At 38.8% G+C, this 15,577-nt stretch overlaps 1 protein-coding gene across 1 annotated transcript; it reads left to right on the forward strand.

Moving 5' to 3' along the window:
• The first annotated feature begins 3,700 nt into the window (after positions 1-3,700).
• On the forward strand, positions 3,701-13,926 carry NCF4 (neutrophil cytosolic factor 4). Its single transcript, XM_062491307.1, has 10 exons — positions 3,701-3,894; positions 5,785-5,869; positions 7,046-7,199; positions 7,655-7,725; positions 9,032-9,159; positions 10,138-10,195; positions 11,775-11,873; positions 12,614-12,744; positions 12,838-12,903; positions 13,663-13,926. Exons 1-10 carry the CDS (start codon positions 3,863-3,865, stop codon positions 13,886-13,888), a joined length of 1,050 nt encoding a protein of 349 aa, XP_062347291.1. The 5' UTR covers positions 3,701-3,862; the 3' UTR covers positions 13,889-13,926.
• The last annotated feature ends 1,651 nt before the right edge of the window (positions 13,927-15,577 follow it).

Raw genomic sequence — 15,577 nt, forward strand, 5'->3', positions numbered from 1 at the left:
TACTGTTGGTTATATATTTCCAAAATACTGATAATGTCAAAAGAAAAACCTCACTTTTTGGGGAGGTTTTTATTTTTTCCCTGCAATACTTATTCCTTATTTTGCTCAAGCAGTAGAGTTGAAAAAGCCAAGATTCAGGTATATGATTTAGTTTGATGTTCTGAGAAGATTGTAATTTAAAAAAATGCTGCTCTTTCTTTAACATTTTGTTCCGTAAACCTCTTCCATGTTGAGTAATAATTTATTCTGGAAATGACACCATTAAATTCACTGTCAGGAACAGTGGTAGATGCTGACCTTTAAATTTCTTCAGTCCAAGATGGATTATTTTGTTGTGTTTATATCAGCAGGGCATGGAAAGAGTCTTTTTCTGCAAATACCTACTAGCTACTTTTCACCCTAAAAAAGCAATCACGGAAACTGTGTCCAGATTTAATTCAAAGCACATTTCCAAATTCTATCAATCCATACTTGTGTGGCTTTTGTAATCCTGACACAATGCATGACAGGGAGAATATCCATACATTCAGACACTATGAATTGAGCCATTATCAAATGAAGAATACAAAACCAATTAGTTCGACTCTCAACTTATGCCTTCTTCGTTTTTTCTTTCTTTTTTTTTTTCTTTTTCAAAGTTTCAAGTTCAGGAAGATAGGACAACTTCAATTTTTTTTTTTGAGTTTTTTTTCAACTGTCCTGAAAGCATATAGGAAAGAAATGGTTCTTATTACTTGCCATTGTGCCAACTGCCTCCTAAGGATTTTGTAGCACTACCTGCAAAAGAACTCCAGTGACTGCAGGACAGACATGAATAACTTATCTGATGTAACTTTTCTCCAGAAATTTTACAGAACTGTAATTAATTATTCATGTGCTATAACAAAAATAATAGCTAGTTTATACATGGTTGTATTTGAAAATAAATATTGTAAAAATCTATTAGAGCATTCTATAAAGCTGGTGGTCTGTACAAATATTATTAAAGGAAAATAGAAAAGATCCCCAAACACTTCCCAAATCAGTGTTATTACAGTTGCAGCTCAGTCTCAAGCAACCACAGGAGTCAAGGCATCCAACTGGTAATGATGTGTGTGCTACAGGAACAAATATTCCACATGTCCTTTGAAAACAATAGGTTGAATGAAAGCATCTTGCAAGCCAACACTTCTGTATGTATTTCTATATGATGTTCAGCTTCCTTGCAGTGATGGCTAAATGTTATGTCCTTTGCAGATTAGTCTGTGATGAGATCAGACATATTTTAACAATATTATTTTTGTTCACTTTCTCCTATCACCTAGAAGATTTATTCTATGGCTGGTGATTGAGCATATCTGCACAGCACTTTTGTAAGATCAGGTGCATCGGAGAGAAGTCATTATTCTGTAGAGACATGCAAAAGATGCAGTAACTGCTGCCCAAGCAGATGTGGTATGTAGTGCTGTCATCCAAACTTGATTCAGCTGAGTATTTCTGCTACATTTTTTTGGTTTAACTTTTGTTAGTGGTTCATGTATCTCTAGTGATTTGGGACTACATTCCTATATTTCATTAAAATTCCTCACGTGCTTTGGTTGTTTGGTTCTAGCTGATACTGTCAGATCTCCAGGGTGCTATGTATCCTTGTACATGTGTTTTCTAACAACAGGTGCATTGGACAGAAGGCCACAGTTTCAGAGCTCACAGGCATGTCCAAAATAATAGAGTAGATTGTGAACTGTGAAGAGGCATATAGTAGTGGCAGCATATGGTCATGATTCAGTCATCTGAGGATTCTCTTAGTAGTCTCCTTTAATGAACCAATTTTTGTTTTGTATTCCTTGCACTTGGATGAATTCCTGCTTCCTCTTGCACATGTATTTGGGTTGGTGCATAGCACCACAATGACCATGTCAGCCATAGTGTATGGATGGGTTTTCTCAGAACTGAGAGCTGGCCATGTCAGCTGATGAAATTGGGTGCTTTCCAATCTCTTGACATAGGTACTGTCATTAGGATATCAGTTTTGTAATGGATATTTATTTCATTTGTAAAATAATTATTTCACCAGAGAAAGGATGTGTATTTGATAAGAGACAGCCTATTTTCTCAGCCCAAATAATAGAAATTGTTATTTCTACTATAGTAGCAAAATACTGAAAATGGAAAGAAAATGTGGTAGTTGAGGGTCTGATTTGGCACGGAAGAACACGGCAAAGCAGTATTTCCAATCTTAGTCTCACAGCCTTGGTGATCCCTCTAACCAATCATCTATCCACTCTTCTGAGGTAGAAATCTGCCTTTTGTCAGAAAAGCAAGCCTTTTTTCTGGTTGAATTCAGAACAAGAAAATACTGCAGACTCATAAGCATCCTTAGTAGGTTTAGCATTGTTCCGTCAGGTTAGTATTATTACTAGCTGTAATCTCTAATAGAGAGGGGAATTGAGCTTCTTTCAGTTTGTTTTACTCACAGCAAAGCAGTTTCATAGAAAATTTGTCTGAGAGCTTCTGTCAACTTGTTTTCAAAAGGCCACGTCCCTAGATAAACATTGAACATGTATTTTTGCATTGTGTCGTATCCTTTGTCTATTAAAAGATGTACTTGCATTGTATCTAGATTATCTCTCAGGACATTTGAAAAAATTAGCATACTCTTTCAATGATTGCTCAGAATTTTGTTCTCCTGGTCCCTTCTGATCAAGAGACACTATATCCCCTCTCAAATTCTATCATGGTGCCTAGAGTTACCCATGGAAAGGAGATGGGTGAAGGATTTTCTTCATCAAAATGCAATGCAGTTGCTCTCAAGGCTGATGATTACAGTTGTAAATAGAGTTTTATTTTGAAGGATGCTAGTTGATTTTTTGCTCCATTCAGATGGGAATTTTTGTTCTTGGCAGCAGGAGGAGAAGGAGGCAAATATATATTGAACACGGAAATGGAAGAGAGTCAAACACTGAAACAGAGAGGCAAGGATGCACATAACAGCTTTAGACTAAGGCAGATAAGCTGTGTTACAACTTAGCCATATTGTTAAGAAATCACGATTTCCTCATCATTTTCTTCCTTTTATTTTCTTCTTGGAAGATTGTGAACTGATGTTCTATAAATGCTTTGTCACTACAGTTTGAGTACAAGCCAGGGAGAGCCATTAGCTTGTCTTTGTGCGTGGCAAACGCGGGTTCTTTTGAGCACACCAAGCTGAAAAGATCTCTGGCCTTTAAAGGACTCCTGCCTTACTTTCATTGATCCATCCTTCAAAGCTCATCTCCTGTGCCCAATGCCCTGATGTTTGACAAGGCTGATTTTTCTGATGACACGTTCTGCTCCCATTTTAAAATTTATTCTTTAGCTCCACCTCCTGGCTCTTGGTCTGTGAAAAGGAGTATCCTTGGGAATCACAGAGCCTCAAGAGCAGATTAGAAGTATTAATCCTAGTTTACAATATTAATGTAGAGGTGTGTATGGGGGCATTTTAGCTGAGGCAAAACAGACTTTGTTGAGCCCACTCAATGCTGACTTTCAACAGAGGAAAATGTTTTGAGTGAGGGTGGGCAAAGGAAGCTGTGACTTATAGTTTCTGCTTCTTCTTGGGCTTTCAGTTTCTCAATTGTGGAAGTTTTGAGACATGACAGACATCACAGAACAGTCTCTCTTTATTACTGTTTTGCCCCTGGTACTTCCTCAAACTGGTGGGGGTGGGGAGGTACAGCAGAAATCGTCTGACACTGAAACATTAAAAAAAGATCTCTGAGGCCTTGCAAAAAGAGTCTTGTTTCATGCAGGGAGAATTACTTTGACTTCGTGTTCATCCTAGTAAACCAGGAACTGCCCAAGAAGTAGAGGAATAGATCTGAGTCACCTGGATTTAAGAAGAACCATGTCTCTTCCCCGACAGCTGCGAGAAAAGAGGTAATGTGTCTCTCCCTGCTCCTGCCTCCCCACAAGCCCCATGTAACTTCTGTGATCTGTTTGGTTAATTTGGATGCAAGCATCCTTGGTGATTCTAAAAGGCTTCTTGTTATCATAACTTCCACACTATTAGGCTGCTTATGGTCAAGCAGACTATTTGTTATGCTGGAGTGGACTTTCTCTTTTCTGTGGGGAATATTCACCACCTAGGACATAGTGGGTCATTGTCCTCTTTATAGCTGCAAAACAGTTTCCCTTTTACTGGAGTTTATGATATGAGTGTTTGTGATATGACTAATTATATCTCTTGGTCTCCATAACCACATCCCTCTTCACAGTAAGGGGTAGTATTTACAGTATTGTGGGTGGTGCTGATTCATGGCATTCTCGTACAGCAAACTATTGCAGGGTGTTGCATCATTACTTCACCATTTCAAATGGGCTACACCTTCTGGAAGTCCCTGCTTGGGATGTTCTTCTAGCAGAATAAACTGAGACAATTACCACTTTTTTTTTTTTCACTATCAGAATATTTCACATCCTGTCAGCTTGGCATTTCTTAGATGATCCTTTTAAAAGTCTCTCTTTATCTCATTTGTTATTCTTTTTTCTTCATTCTGGATGCTTTTTACTCAGGTATTAATATAAATACCTCTCTAACAACACTGAGTTCTAAGACTGAAACAAAGATGAATGTCTGCTGCTTGTCAAAGCTTGCTGTTGCACCAAGAAGGTCACAGAGGAAAAGGCACCTGCCAATCCATGCTTTTTTGTTGTGTGGACAATACAATGACTATGGACTACATAGTGGACTACAGTGACTATGACTGCTCATTAGTTGTTCCTGCAGGGATCCTTCCTTCTCACTTCAAATCCAGTTCTTTCTAGGATCTGCAAAGCTTATTCTAACTTTGCCTATTGCCGTGGCCCTTCACACATTTTTGACATTTCCAAACAAGTATCTCTGTGGTTGCTTCAGGTTATCTGCTGTGACTGGGGGATAAATGCCAAGGTTATAGGTTCAATCCTCATGTGGGCCGTTCATTTAAGAGTTGGACTGGATGATCTTTGTTGGTCCCTTCCAACTCCAGATATTCTGTGATTCTGTGGTGAATCTTACCTGCTATGACTGGGAGGTCTCTCTCCAAATTCTTGATAGCCTACTGGTCTTTTTCCAAGCCATTTCCAAGCCTTGCTTTATTGTGATGTTTACAGGAAAACTTGACAACATTTTGACAGCTGGTGTAGGCACCTATAGAACAATACTATGCTTTTGTTTCTTTGTTCTTTTTCTGTTTGTGCTTATCCTGTTCTTTCTTTTCTTATATGTATGTGGTGCATTTTACACATCCTGCACGGAGTACAAATTTTTTAGGATTTAGCTTTGTGCTGTCAGTTTCTACAGCACCTTGCATAACCAGCTCTTTTCTCAGAACTGTTCCCTGTTCCCTACAGTAATGCAGCAATAATAGCAGCATAAATAATGATATCTAATGATCTTAAAATAAGATCTACTGATGCAGACTTCTTATTGTAAATCTCCTAGATTAAGGAAGGATTAAGAATGCATCCACAGCTGATCACATTTCTCAGGAAAAGCTTAGCAGTTCTAGTGTTTGTTTTGTAGTTATGTTCCCCAAGCAAGCCTAGGAATGAGAGGGGTATTTTTCAGGCATGATGACTCTTCAGAATTCACTGTCACTGACTTGTGCTGAACTTATTGAAATTTGACATCTCAAGATCAGACCTCCAGAGGAAGAGAATGACACCATGAGTTTCTAACGTCTTGATTTTGGTACTAGAAAATGTGATATTGCCTATCTTTTATCTGTGTGGCTCAAATGCTATTACCTCTATGAGTAACCTAAATTTTCTGTTCTTTCTTCACAGTGATTTTGACCAGCTTCCAGATGATGTACCTGTTTCAGCTAATATTGCAGATATTGAAGAGAAGAAAGGCTTTACTAATTACTATGTAAGAAAGGAGATTTATCCTGTCTCTATATGCCATCACCTGTGACTGGTTTGGTTGTGGGAAGCAAAATGCAGTTAATTTGATGTAATTGCTTTTTGGCATGACTGGTTCCATGTGGAAGACTTCTCAGTGCTTTATTTTTCTGGAATGGAGTATAGTTATCCCAGATTCAGTCAAAAATTTTATTTTCTGAATAAAATGTGGGAGATATCCTCTAACATCATAATTCTTTCCTAATATCTGATTTGTTTCCTGTTGGAGTGCTCTACTGTTGAAGATAGTGGAAAAGTAATTCACAGGGTAGAAAGGCAGAGTGTTGCTTCATTATTCTATGGTACTGGCAAGTTATACAGGAGGCTGAATATTAAGACAAGAAAGACCACACAGGAAGGGAATAGTAGGGAAAGGCACTAAGATTTTCTGAAACTCTGAATATGGCCAGCTCAGTCTGACTTCTGCTGGAGACCTTGCTCATAAAAACTTTCTCACTGCAGTATTCAGGTTTTACTCTGGAATAGAGTGATGTTTGGTTGCTCTGTCTTTATGTTTGTTGAAGGATCTGGCCGCTATGTGACTCAGAGGCCAGTACATGGAAATTTTGGGTTCCTTTAGAGGAAAGAATTTTGTCAAGGGATAAATAAAATAGTAGTTGAAGGAGGTCAGACCACACTTTCTGCAATTGTATACATTAAAGTAAAAAAGAAATATGAATACCTTCAATTCTGAGAATCAATTCATTTAGATGTCTGTCTGTCTCTAGATTTAGATGTCCAAGGCGTCTTATTGTAAAATATTTGTATTTGTCTACCTTATGTATTTTGTTTGTTACGGAGGGAAAATGTGTTAGGAAAGTGTGTTAGTGTGTTAGTGGAGAAAGCATAAAGTTGAATCAAGTAATTTCAAGTTTCCTTTTAAGATTATATAATATAAAGCAGCCACAGGGACATGCTTCATAAGCAAGTTGGACCCACACAAATACCACACTGGTGCTACCTTGTTATTTCCTAGTTCCTGAATTTGCAGATGCTTAACTGAAGGTTGGCTTTCCTCTCTGCTCTTAAGAGAATATTCACACTAATGAAGCACTGAACTTAAGTTCCTATTTTATTCCTCACATTCATTTTGTGAGTATCTATAAGTATGAACATCAACCTGAATCCCTCTTCTCTGTTTCAGATGTTTGTCATTGAAGTAAAGCTTAAAGGGGGTGGCAGATACCTGATTTTCCGGCGCTATCGTGAGTTCTATGCCCTGCACACCAAACTAGAGGAGAGATATGGGCCAGAGAGCAATAACAGCCCATTTACCTGCACACTCCCTGTACTGCCAGGTAAGCTGTCAGTACCAAACCTTTGCATCATTAGCAGCTTTCTCAGCTCCAGGCTGTCCTAAGGAGGAATGCAGTGAGTGAAGCAGTTGTGACAAGGAGCTAATTCCTGGCTATGGATGCCAGAGAAGTCGTGTTCCAGTGACAGTCCCATCAATTGTGGTAAAGTTCATTTGGAATCCTAAAATCATTTAGAAAATATGTATTTTTTTTTAGCTTCTAGTTCCTCCTGATTGCTTAATTTCTCTTCTCTTCTCTTCTCTTCTCTTCTCTTCTCTTCTCTTCTCTTCTCTTCTCTTCTCTTTTCTTCTCTTCTCTTCTCTTCTCTTCTCTTCTCTTCTCTTCTCTTCTCTTCTCTTCTCTTCTCTTCTCTTCTCTTCTCTTCTCTTCTCTTCTCTTCTCTTCTCTTCTCTTCTCTTCTTCCCTTCAGTAACTGTCACAGGTTTTATATTTTCCAGGAAAAGTTTTTGTTGGTGCCAAAAAGGAAATTGCTGAGAACAGGATTCCTATCCTAAATGTCTACATGAAGGTAAAACTTAATTTTAAAGTGAAGAATGCACTGATCACTGCAGATATTTAGCCATTGAAATCAGCTAAGACAGACGGTACTGTTAAGAGTTCTAAGTATCTGCTTCTCTCTGTACTGCTTTCATGAAGACACAGTGCCCACACTGTGGTACAACCTGAAGTCCTCTTCCCCACATTCAGACTGCTGGAGTATGCAGTTCAAAAAGGCTCAATGTCTGTTTTCATATATAGTAGATATCCTTACCAAAACCCCCCAAGATGTATGAGGAAATGATGGATCTCCAGTAGTGTACATCTAAGGGATTAGGAGTGAGTGTGTGGGTTGTGCTTTAACCCCACCCACCATCTAAGTGCCACAGAACGGGGAGGACAACTGGGAAATGGTAAAACCCATGGGATCAGATAAAAAGAGTTTAGGAATTGAAATAAAGTAAAATATAATACTAATAAATAATTGTAATTAGAAGGGAATGTAACCAAAAAGAGAGAAATAAAATTAAAGAAAACAAACAAATGATGCACAATACAATTGCTTACCACCTGCTGACTGATGCCCAGCCAGTCCACTGAGCAGTGATCAGTGGTTCCTGGGTGATTCCCTCCAGTTACATACTGGGCATGATGTCCTATGGCATGGAATATCCCTCTGGCTAGTTTGTACCAGCTGTCCTGGCCATGCTCCCTCCTGACTTCTTGTGCAGCTCCTCACTGGCAGGGCTTGGGAAACAGAAAAGCCCTTGGCTTAGACTAAGTAAGCCACTAATTAGTTATCAACATTATTCTGGTGCTAAATACAACACACAGCACTGTACCAGCTACTAAGAAGAAAAATGAACTCTCTCACACCCAGGATCAGGACAGGTGGGCTTCTGAATTAATTGAATCACAGCGTAGATGCAGCATTCATCAAGGAGAGATATGCTTTGTGTGCAGGTTAACTGAAGGCCTGAGCATCAAGTCAGTAAAAGTCTGAAGCACTGGCCAAGACTTCCACTACTTAAGATTGCCTTCTTTCCACACTTGTTCATTTTCTGAAGAGAAACACAAAAAAGCAATTTACTCCTGCAGTAAATCAGGTATAAAAAGAGAGAAGCAATACATTAGCCAACTCCAGGAGTAAAGAGGAGAGACTGTCATCTGTTCAGCTGTGTCCTGCTGAGTGAGAAGGGAGAGAAGGGAAATTTCTGGCAGTAATGAATATCATTGGTGACCCTGTAGGTCAGAGAGGCATATTTGTTACATGTAAATAAATAGAGAATTGGTCTCTCCCACTGTTACACTCTGCTTCCTGCCTGCTCTTGGCACAGAACCTACTCTGCCTCCCTGCTTGGGTGTTGATGGATGAGGATGTACGGCTGTTCTTCTACCACTCAACCTTTGATGGTGAGCAGGTGCCTCACAGACTGAGACGGCTTCGCCCACGGACACGCCGAGTGTGAGTGATTGTCATGCCTTTTTTCAGCATTGCTTGATGCAAGAGATGCTGTCCAGTTTTGGGGGGGCAGAGAGATGAGGATCACCACTGTGTTTTCCAAGTGAATCCACAAATCCCTAGTTATGAGGGTCTTTGTGGTGGAGTGAGCACAGATTATTTCTTGTTTTCAGTAATCTCCGATTTCTGAAGTGAATGTGGTACATGCATTAAAGGAAAATACCAAAATGAGAGTATACCTTGCTTTTTAAAAAAACTGTCCAGCTCTATCTGCCTATATTTCTTTAATGGTGATCTCTATTATAATGTGCAGAATATATAATGTGCAGGCCAAGCTTAAGGACATAAGCTTGCACTGCTGAAGTCAGTGTGAGTTTTGGCACTGAATTCAGTGAGATCTGGTTCAGACACTAAATGAAACTGAATACTTAATTTGTTCCTGTCCATTGTCTAAATGGGGGCCTGTCCTACATAGCAGCATTGACACCCCTTTGGAGAGCTGCTAAGTAGATGTCATCCTTCATTACCCTTCAGATAAATTAATTCTCCTTTCAGCATCCCAAAGATGGACTCACCTACCCCAAAGAGTGCAAAAGCTGCATGTGTGTATGGTGCCAGCGTTTGAACTAAATGCAATAAATGATAGAAACAATGATACCCAGAAGGCAGAGTAGGGGGACTGGTCAGTGCTGTGGAAGAGAGTCAGAATACTGACTGTATTGAAAATTCCATCTATTCTCAGCAGCAGACACCATCAGAGTGCTGCTACTCAGCACTGAAACAGAGAGAACTGGGGCAGTGTTGTTGTATCCATATTTATTTACTTCAGTGCTGCACACAGATTCTCACGCAGTTTCTCCAGTGATCTATGGCTTACATACCCCTTAAATAGTACAAACACAGACACTGCACTACTGACTGTGTAGCATTTTTAATGACTTCGGAGCATGTTTTCCTCCCTGTTGTCTCATTTCTTTGCAGTAAGAGCATTTCAGATCAAGTGCCTGTTTTTGACCGCACCGCAGCTCCGCGGGCTGAGGTGAGTACTCTGCACAACCTGTCACAGGACAGGAGATTAAACTCTGTTTTGCTTTGCTACCTCATCCATCAACTTGCCTTTTTCAATTAGAGAGTAGGGGAAGAAAGTGAAATCAACAGAGAAAAACAATTGATTTTAACAACAGGGAATGAAACAAAGGACGGAAAGAGGTGTTGTGTTTCTCATCACTTGAGTAATAAGAAGGTCCATGGTGAAATCAGAATGACAGGAGATTCAAAACTGAGACATCTACAGCTTACTGCCAAATGGTCCAGTTTTGCATAGTGCTAGCCATAAGTTAAATCTAAAACAGGCATAAGCTTCAGCTTCATTGACTTCAGCATATGTTTAAAAGCTTTGCAGGTGAGGCATCTTAGTATTTTCTGCAACATGTTTTACTCAAAAATGCCCATGCTCTTGTCTTTTGTGGCATATTTTCTCAGTATTAACCACATGAGAATGCTTTGTAATCAGTATTTGTCTGAGCAGGGTCTTGCTTCCTGAAACATGTGACTTTGCCATATAAGATTAAAACCCCCATGCATCTGCTTTGAGGTTTGTTGTTTGTTTCGTTCTTTACACAGAGAATGACAGGTCTTGGAGCAGCCATATCTCTTGGGTTTAATCTGTTAATTTATTAGTATTGAATATATCTACCAGAACTTTTCAATAGGTGAGAAAAGGCTTTTGAAAGAGCTATTAAGCATACATATGAACCATTAGCACAACAGTAGCCATTGTTTTTTGTGTTTTTTTTTAAAGAGAACTCTTGGCATTAACAAGACCAAAAGAACCATTGCAATACAGAATAAAGAACACATTTTCCCCAGTATTTTCATTTTTGTTCCTCTAAGACCATTTAAATTGGCACCATGTTCTCTTAAGGACAATGGGGAAGATGTACATTTTTGATAACTCAGCCACTTCAACTATACAACCTTTAGTTAGGGTGGTATTTATTTATTTATTTGTTTATTTATTTCACTGAAGAAGACATCTAAATTCTATTTTAACAGTCAATTTCCCAGGCTTTCCCAAATCTCCCAGCTCAGCATACAGACCTGAAATCTAGATGTAAAAGCAACAGTTAGTTACCCTTAAATTAAGACACATTTCTGCAATTTTTAAAGGCTCTTTGTGATATTTTGCAGCAAATCTAAAAGCTGTAAAGCTGCAATGAGAAATAATACATTTTTCATTTCACAGGATTTCAAGCTGTCAGTTGGCTTCAACTCTGTTGTCTCACTTGTTCTTGAAGTGCTTTCAACTTATGTATATTTATTTGTCTAGTGCTCAGTGTTCTGCCACTTTAAGAATCTTTATATGTAGCTCTCTCAGGGCCATGTTTATCCTAGTGCTTTCACTGCTTCTTCAAAACAGTTCTGTGTGTGCTGAGCAGGAGAAGAGATTGTGAGAATTGCAGACTACGGTCAAATATACGTGACCTTATCCCAGAAATACATATGCGATGACAAAGTGCACACTGTCTTGCTGCTTTATGCTTTCTCTTCAAGAACACAACAGAAAGATTTGCTTTTGTAATTCTGTGAATTAATTTTGAGGTTATTACTTTCCACAGGCACTGTTTGATTTTCCTGGAACCAATAAACTGGAACTCAGCTTCAAGAAGGGAGATTTGATCTATCTACTCAGCAAAGTAAACAAAGACTGGTTAGAGGTAAGACTGCAATAGCAGTACTGAATTATTAGCATACCTTGAAATATATGAGTAGAAAAGGCTCTCCTGATCCTTGTGACCTGCCTCTTCCTTTCGAGGAGAAACTCTATCATAATCAGGTCTTACTGTCAAGAATAAATTCTAGATTCCAAATTAGTAATTGTTTGGCTTCTTGATGGTTTTTAGCTTACAAATTTTCTGCCCTCCAGACTTCCCTTTTTATTTGCATTTGCTTCTGTGGGATGTTTTTAAATTCTTTGGAAGTTATTAGAACACAGAAAGGCCACAGAAAGGAGATGGAAACTCCATTTCAGCGATTAATTGTTTTCTTGCCTCGGGGTGAGTTGATGTATGCTTCATGCTTCATACCACAACACACGTCAGCCTGATTAGAGAGAACTTGGGTAATGCAGCAGTGTTCTGAAAAAAGGATGAGGGGAACATACTGTGTGTTTGCAGATATGATATCTCTGCTTGCTCAAACACCACAGCCTTCCCTGCTAACCATCTGACTTCAATTTTTTACACACTGTTTCACTCCCCTGCCTGGTATTTGACTGTGTAATTGTATAATCTTTTTGTAGGGATGCCATCAGGTCACTTCCACAGAATTTATTTTCTTGATTATAGTGGAAAAATTCTTACTGTTGTTTCTATGTAAATTAATTTAATTCCAGAACCTATTGCATGTGGCCAAAATGGCATGGTTTTCTTGATTCTAACATTTCCTATCATTCCAGGGAACTGCTGATGGTGCCACTGGGATTTTCCCATGTGCTTTTGTGAAGATCATAAAAGATTTACCGCAGCAGGAAGACAGAGTTAATAAAGTTCGCTGTTATTACTATGATGAGACCATGACCATGATCAGGTGGTAACAAAATAGTATTCCAGATTACTGCTGAAGAAACACCAACAATTCTCTTGTCATGATATGTAATGATTAGATGTGTTTTCTATACAGGGATATCTCAGTGGAAGAGGATCTGAGCAGCATTCCATCATTCAAAGATCTAATGGAATTGATGAGGTACAATGCAAGCACTTGGTTGTATATTTGATACTTAAACACTTGTCAAGTTCATTCCAGTCTGAGATTCATGTTTTGTGTATAAAATACTTTTCAAGTGTCTTGAAGAAGTTGCACTTTGACTTGGCCCAGGGCCATCTGTGTAGATACTAGTCCTTCTTGGGATTGCCAGTGAGTAAGGAATGACACACACTTCTGACTCAGTTGTGATGGGAAGTAGTTTCCATTTCTTGTACTCAGATAAAAGCCATACCCCCATAAAAGCATCTTTTTACTAGTACATTTCTTCAGGATGTAGGTAGGACATGGCCTTCTAACACTTGTTAAACTAGTGTTAAATTTGATTAATCTGGTGTTGAACATCAACAATTTAGAACATTAAATATTATTAAGTATTGGTAATAGAGCACCTGTTCTAATATTCTTGCACTGCTCAGAAAGAGCAAAAATAAATAGACAAAAGTGTGTAGTAACAACAGAAATGCATGGTAATTCTATAAAACACACAGATTCATTGTGCCATTTATGTGGTGTTACTGGAAATAGTGCTTGGTTCTGATGGATTTCTTAGCTTAAACACAGCACAGCATGAACGTGGCTATATGATTTCTAGCACTAGCTGTATCAAGAAAGCCAAGACGCCCAAGGCTTTGTGTGGCTTTTATCAAAATTATTTAGATTGTCAGTGTATTGTTCATCATGCAGCACCTCTCAGGCATTCCTTGATTTCTGGGGATCAATCCATTTCTTTTCTCCCAGGCAGGAGTTTAATCAAGATGACATTGTTCTGAATTACCGGGATCCTGATGGTGACCTGATCCGCTTGCTCTCTGATCAGGATGTTGAACTCATGGTGTCTCAGAGCAGAAGTCCCTCTGAGAAGCACTTTTTCCCTTGGAAGTTACACATCACTCACAAAGATGACTTGGGTGTCTACAACACTAGTCCAGGAACAGGTGCTACTCAGGCAGTAGGAGCAATGTAAGTGGTGTATAGATATCCCTCTCTGCAGGCAGTTTCCTCCAATGTGTCTTTGAAGTGTCCTTGAAATGAGTAATTTTTAGTAATATATTACCTTTTGGTGTAAAATTTGTACTTAGTTAACTTCTTCAGCTTTTTAACATTCAACTGCAATAGAGACATCTACATAGAGACCAGAGAAGGTGAGGAATTAGAGAAATAAAATCATGGACCATGGTCTCAAAGCAAGTCAATGTCAGCCTGCAATAGAGTTCTCTCTGTTCTCACTCCCAAGGCTAATTATTTGTTCAGAATGTCTTCATAAGCTTTTCTCTTTTTTCTAGAGTCCCATAAATTTCTCTTCATTTGCTGATCTGAAGGTTTTTGTGCCAATGTGCAATTATTTCTCTCATGTTGGAGTCTGACTGGGTGTTCAGATTTTGTCCTAGGAGCATCAGAAAAACTTCTTTGGATTTCAGTGAAGAACTTACAGCCCATCTTAACTTTCTTCTTTTCCACTGACCAGTGGAAAATATTGAATTCTGTGAATCAAACCTAGTACATCTGTGGTTCCTTATAGATCTTTATATAATTGTACAGTCTACTTATTTTCATGTTCTGGGAAAATGTGTAGGATATGTACTCAAACAGCATTTTCTTCTCTATCTTCTGCTTTGTGACACTGCATTTCAAAGTAGAACTAACAAGAAATGACTGTATCAGATTCTTCAACAAATAAAGTTAAATATTAGTTCATCAATTTTTATTTAAAAGTGTTTTTGTTTGTTTGTTTTTGGGAGGGGGACTTGTTGACATTGTTTTACTAAAATATTACAAAATGTAACTTTCTGCTTCAGAGGCTTTGCAGTAATGCAGTTTGGAAAAGAGATGAAGTAATAGCAATGATTGTGTCAGTGATATGACATATTGTGATACATAAGAAAATGCATTGTAAGTAACCCAACAACATTTATGGCCTGAAAAGTTTCTAATGTGTAGGATTCCTTGTTACTTGTTCCTGGAGTTCAAGAGAGCAAGTAGCACTCCGAGATTTTCACTGACAGCTAGATCCTGTGATAAAACCAGCAAGTCAGCATGTCACTCTCAAAAACAGAGGAACATTTTCAATGGGAAAGGAAAAGGAGGGAAAATGTCTACTGGGAAACAACTGTCCACTTTTATAGGAGTGCTGGAAGAACATAAACCCACTGGCCTTTGAAAATCAGAGCAGGATGATTCCCCCTCTGCCCTTAAACTGCAATGCAAAATAAATTCTTCCATCCAACCAAGTTACATGTACCCCCCACTGTTTGCAGGCTTTATATGGACACCTTCTGACACAGTTTCCCCAGATATTCTCCATATTCTTTTTCTTGCTTTGCATGTTTCCCTTATTCACATGATACTTTTTTTTTCTTGATTATTGATTCAGTTCTCATGAGAGAATAACTCTGCTAACTGTGGTTTTGGTCAGTACCATGGGGATTGAGGAGCAGCAGGGCAGGACAGACAGACTCTGGCAGTTGTATTCTGTATATGGGGTTGAGCTGAGCCCCCATAGCTTACCCCTGAGAACACAAACCCGAGCATGTGGCAGGCATGGTGTACCTCCTATTCCCAGCTGTGTTAAACTAAATTAGAGGGCAGGGGAGGACAGAGCATGGACTGTGTCTTATGGCTGCCTAACTTTCCTAAGGCTTATTTTTGAAGGCTA

This window comes from Cinclus cinclus, chromosome 4 (assembly GCF_963662255.1).
Source record: "Cinclus cinclus chromosome 4, bCinCin1.1, whole genome shotgun sequence".
Classification (NCBI taxonomy): domain Eukaryota; kingdom Metazoa; phylum Chordata; class Aves; order Passeriformes; family Cinclidae; genus Cinclus; species Cinclus cinclus.

Bases quoted from the DNA above. Each gene is read 5' to 3' on its own strand.
- NCF4 (XM_062491307.1), top strand. From the start codon at position 3,863: ATGTCTCTTCCCCGACAGCTGCGAGAAAAGAG. The intron at 9,160-10,137 runs GTGAGTGATTGT...ATTTCTTTGCAG, and splicing joins CGCCCACGGACACGCCGAGT to TAAGAGCATTTCAGATCAAG. The intron at 12,745-12,837 runs GTGGTAACAAAA...TTTTCTATACAG, and splicing joins GAGACCATGACCATGATCAG to GGATATCTCAGTGGAAGAGG.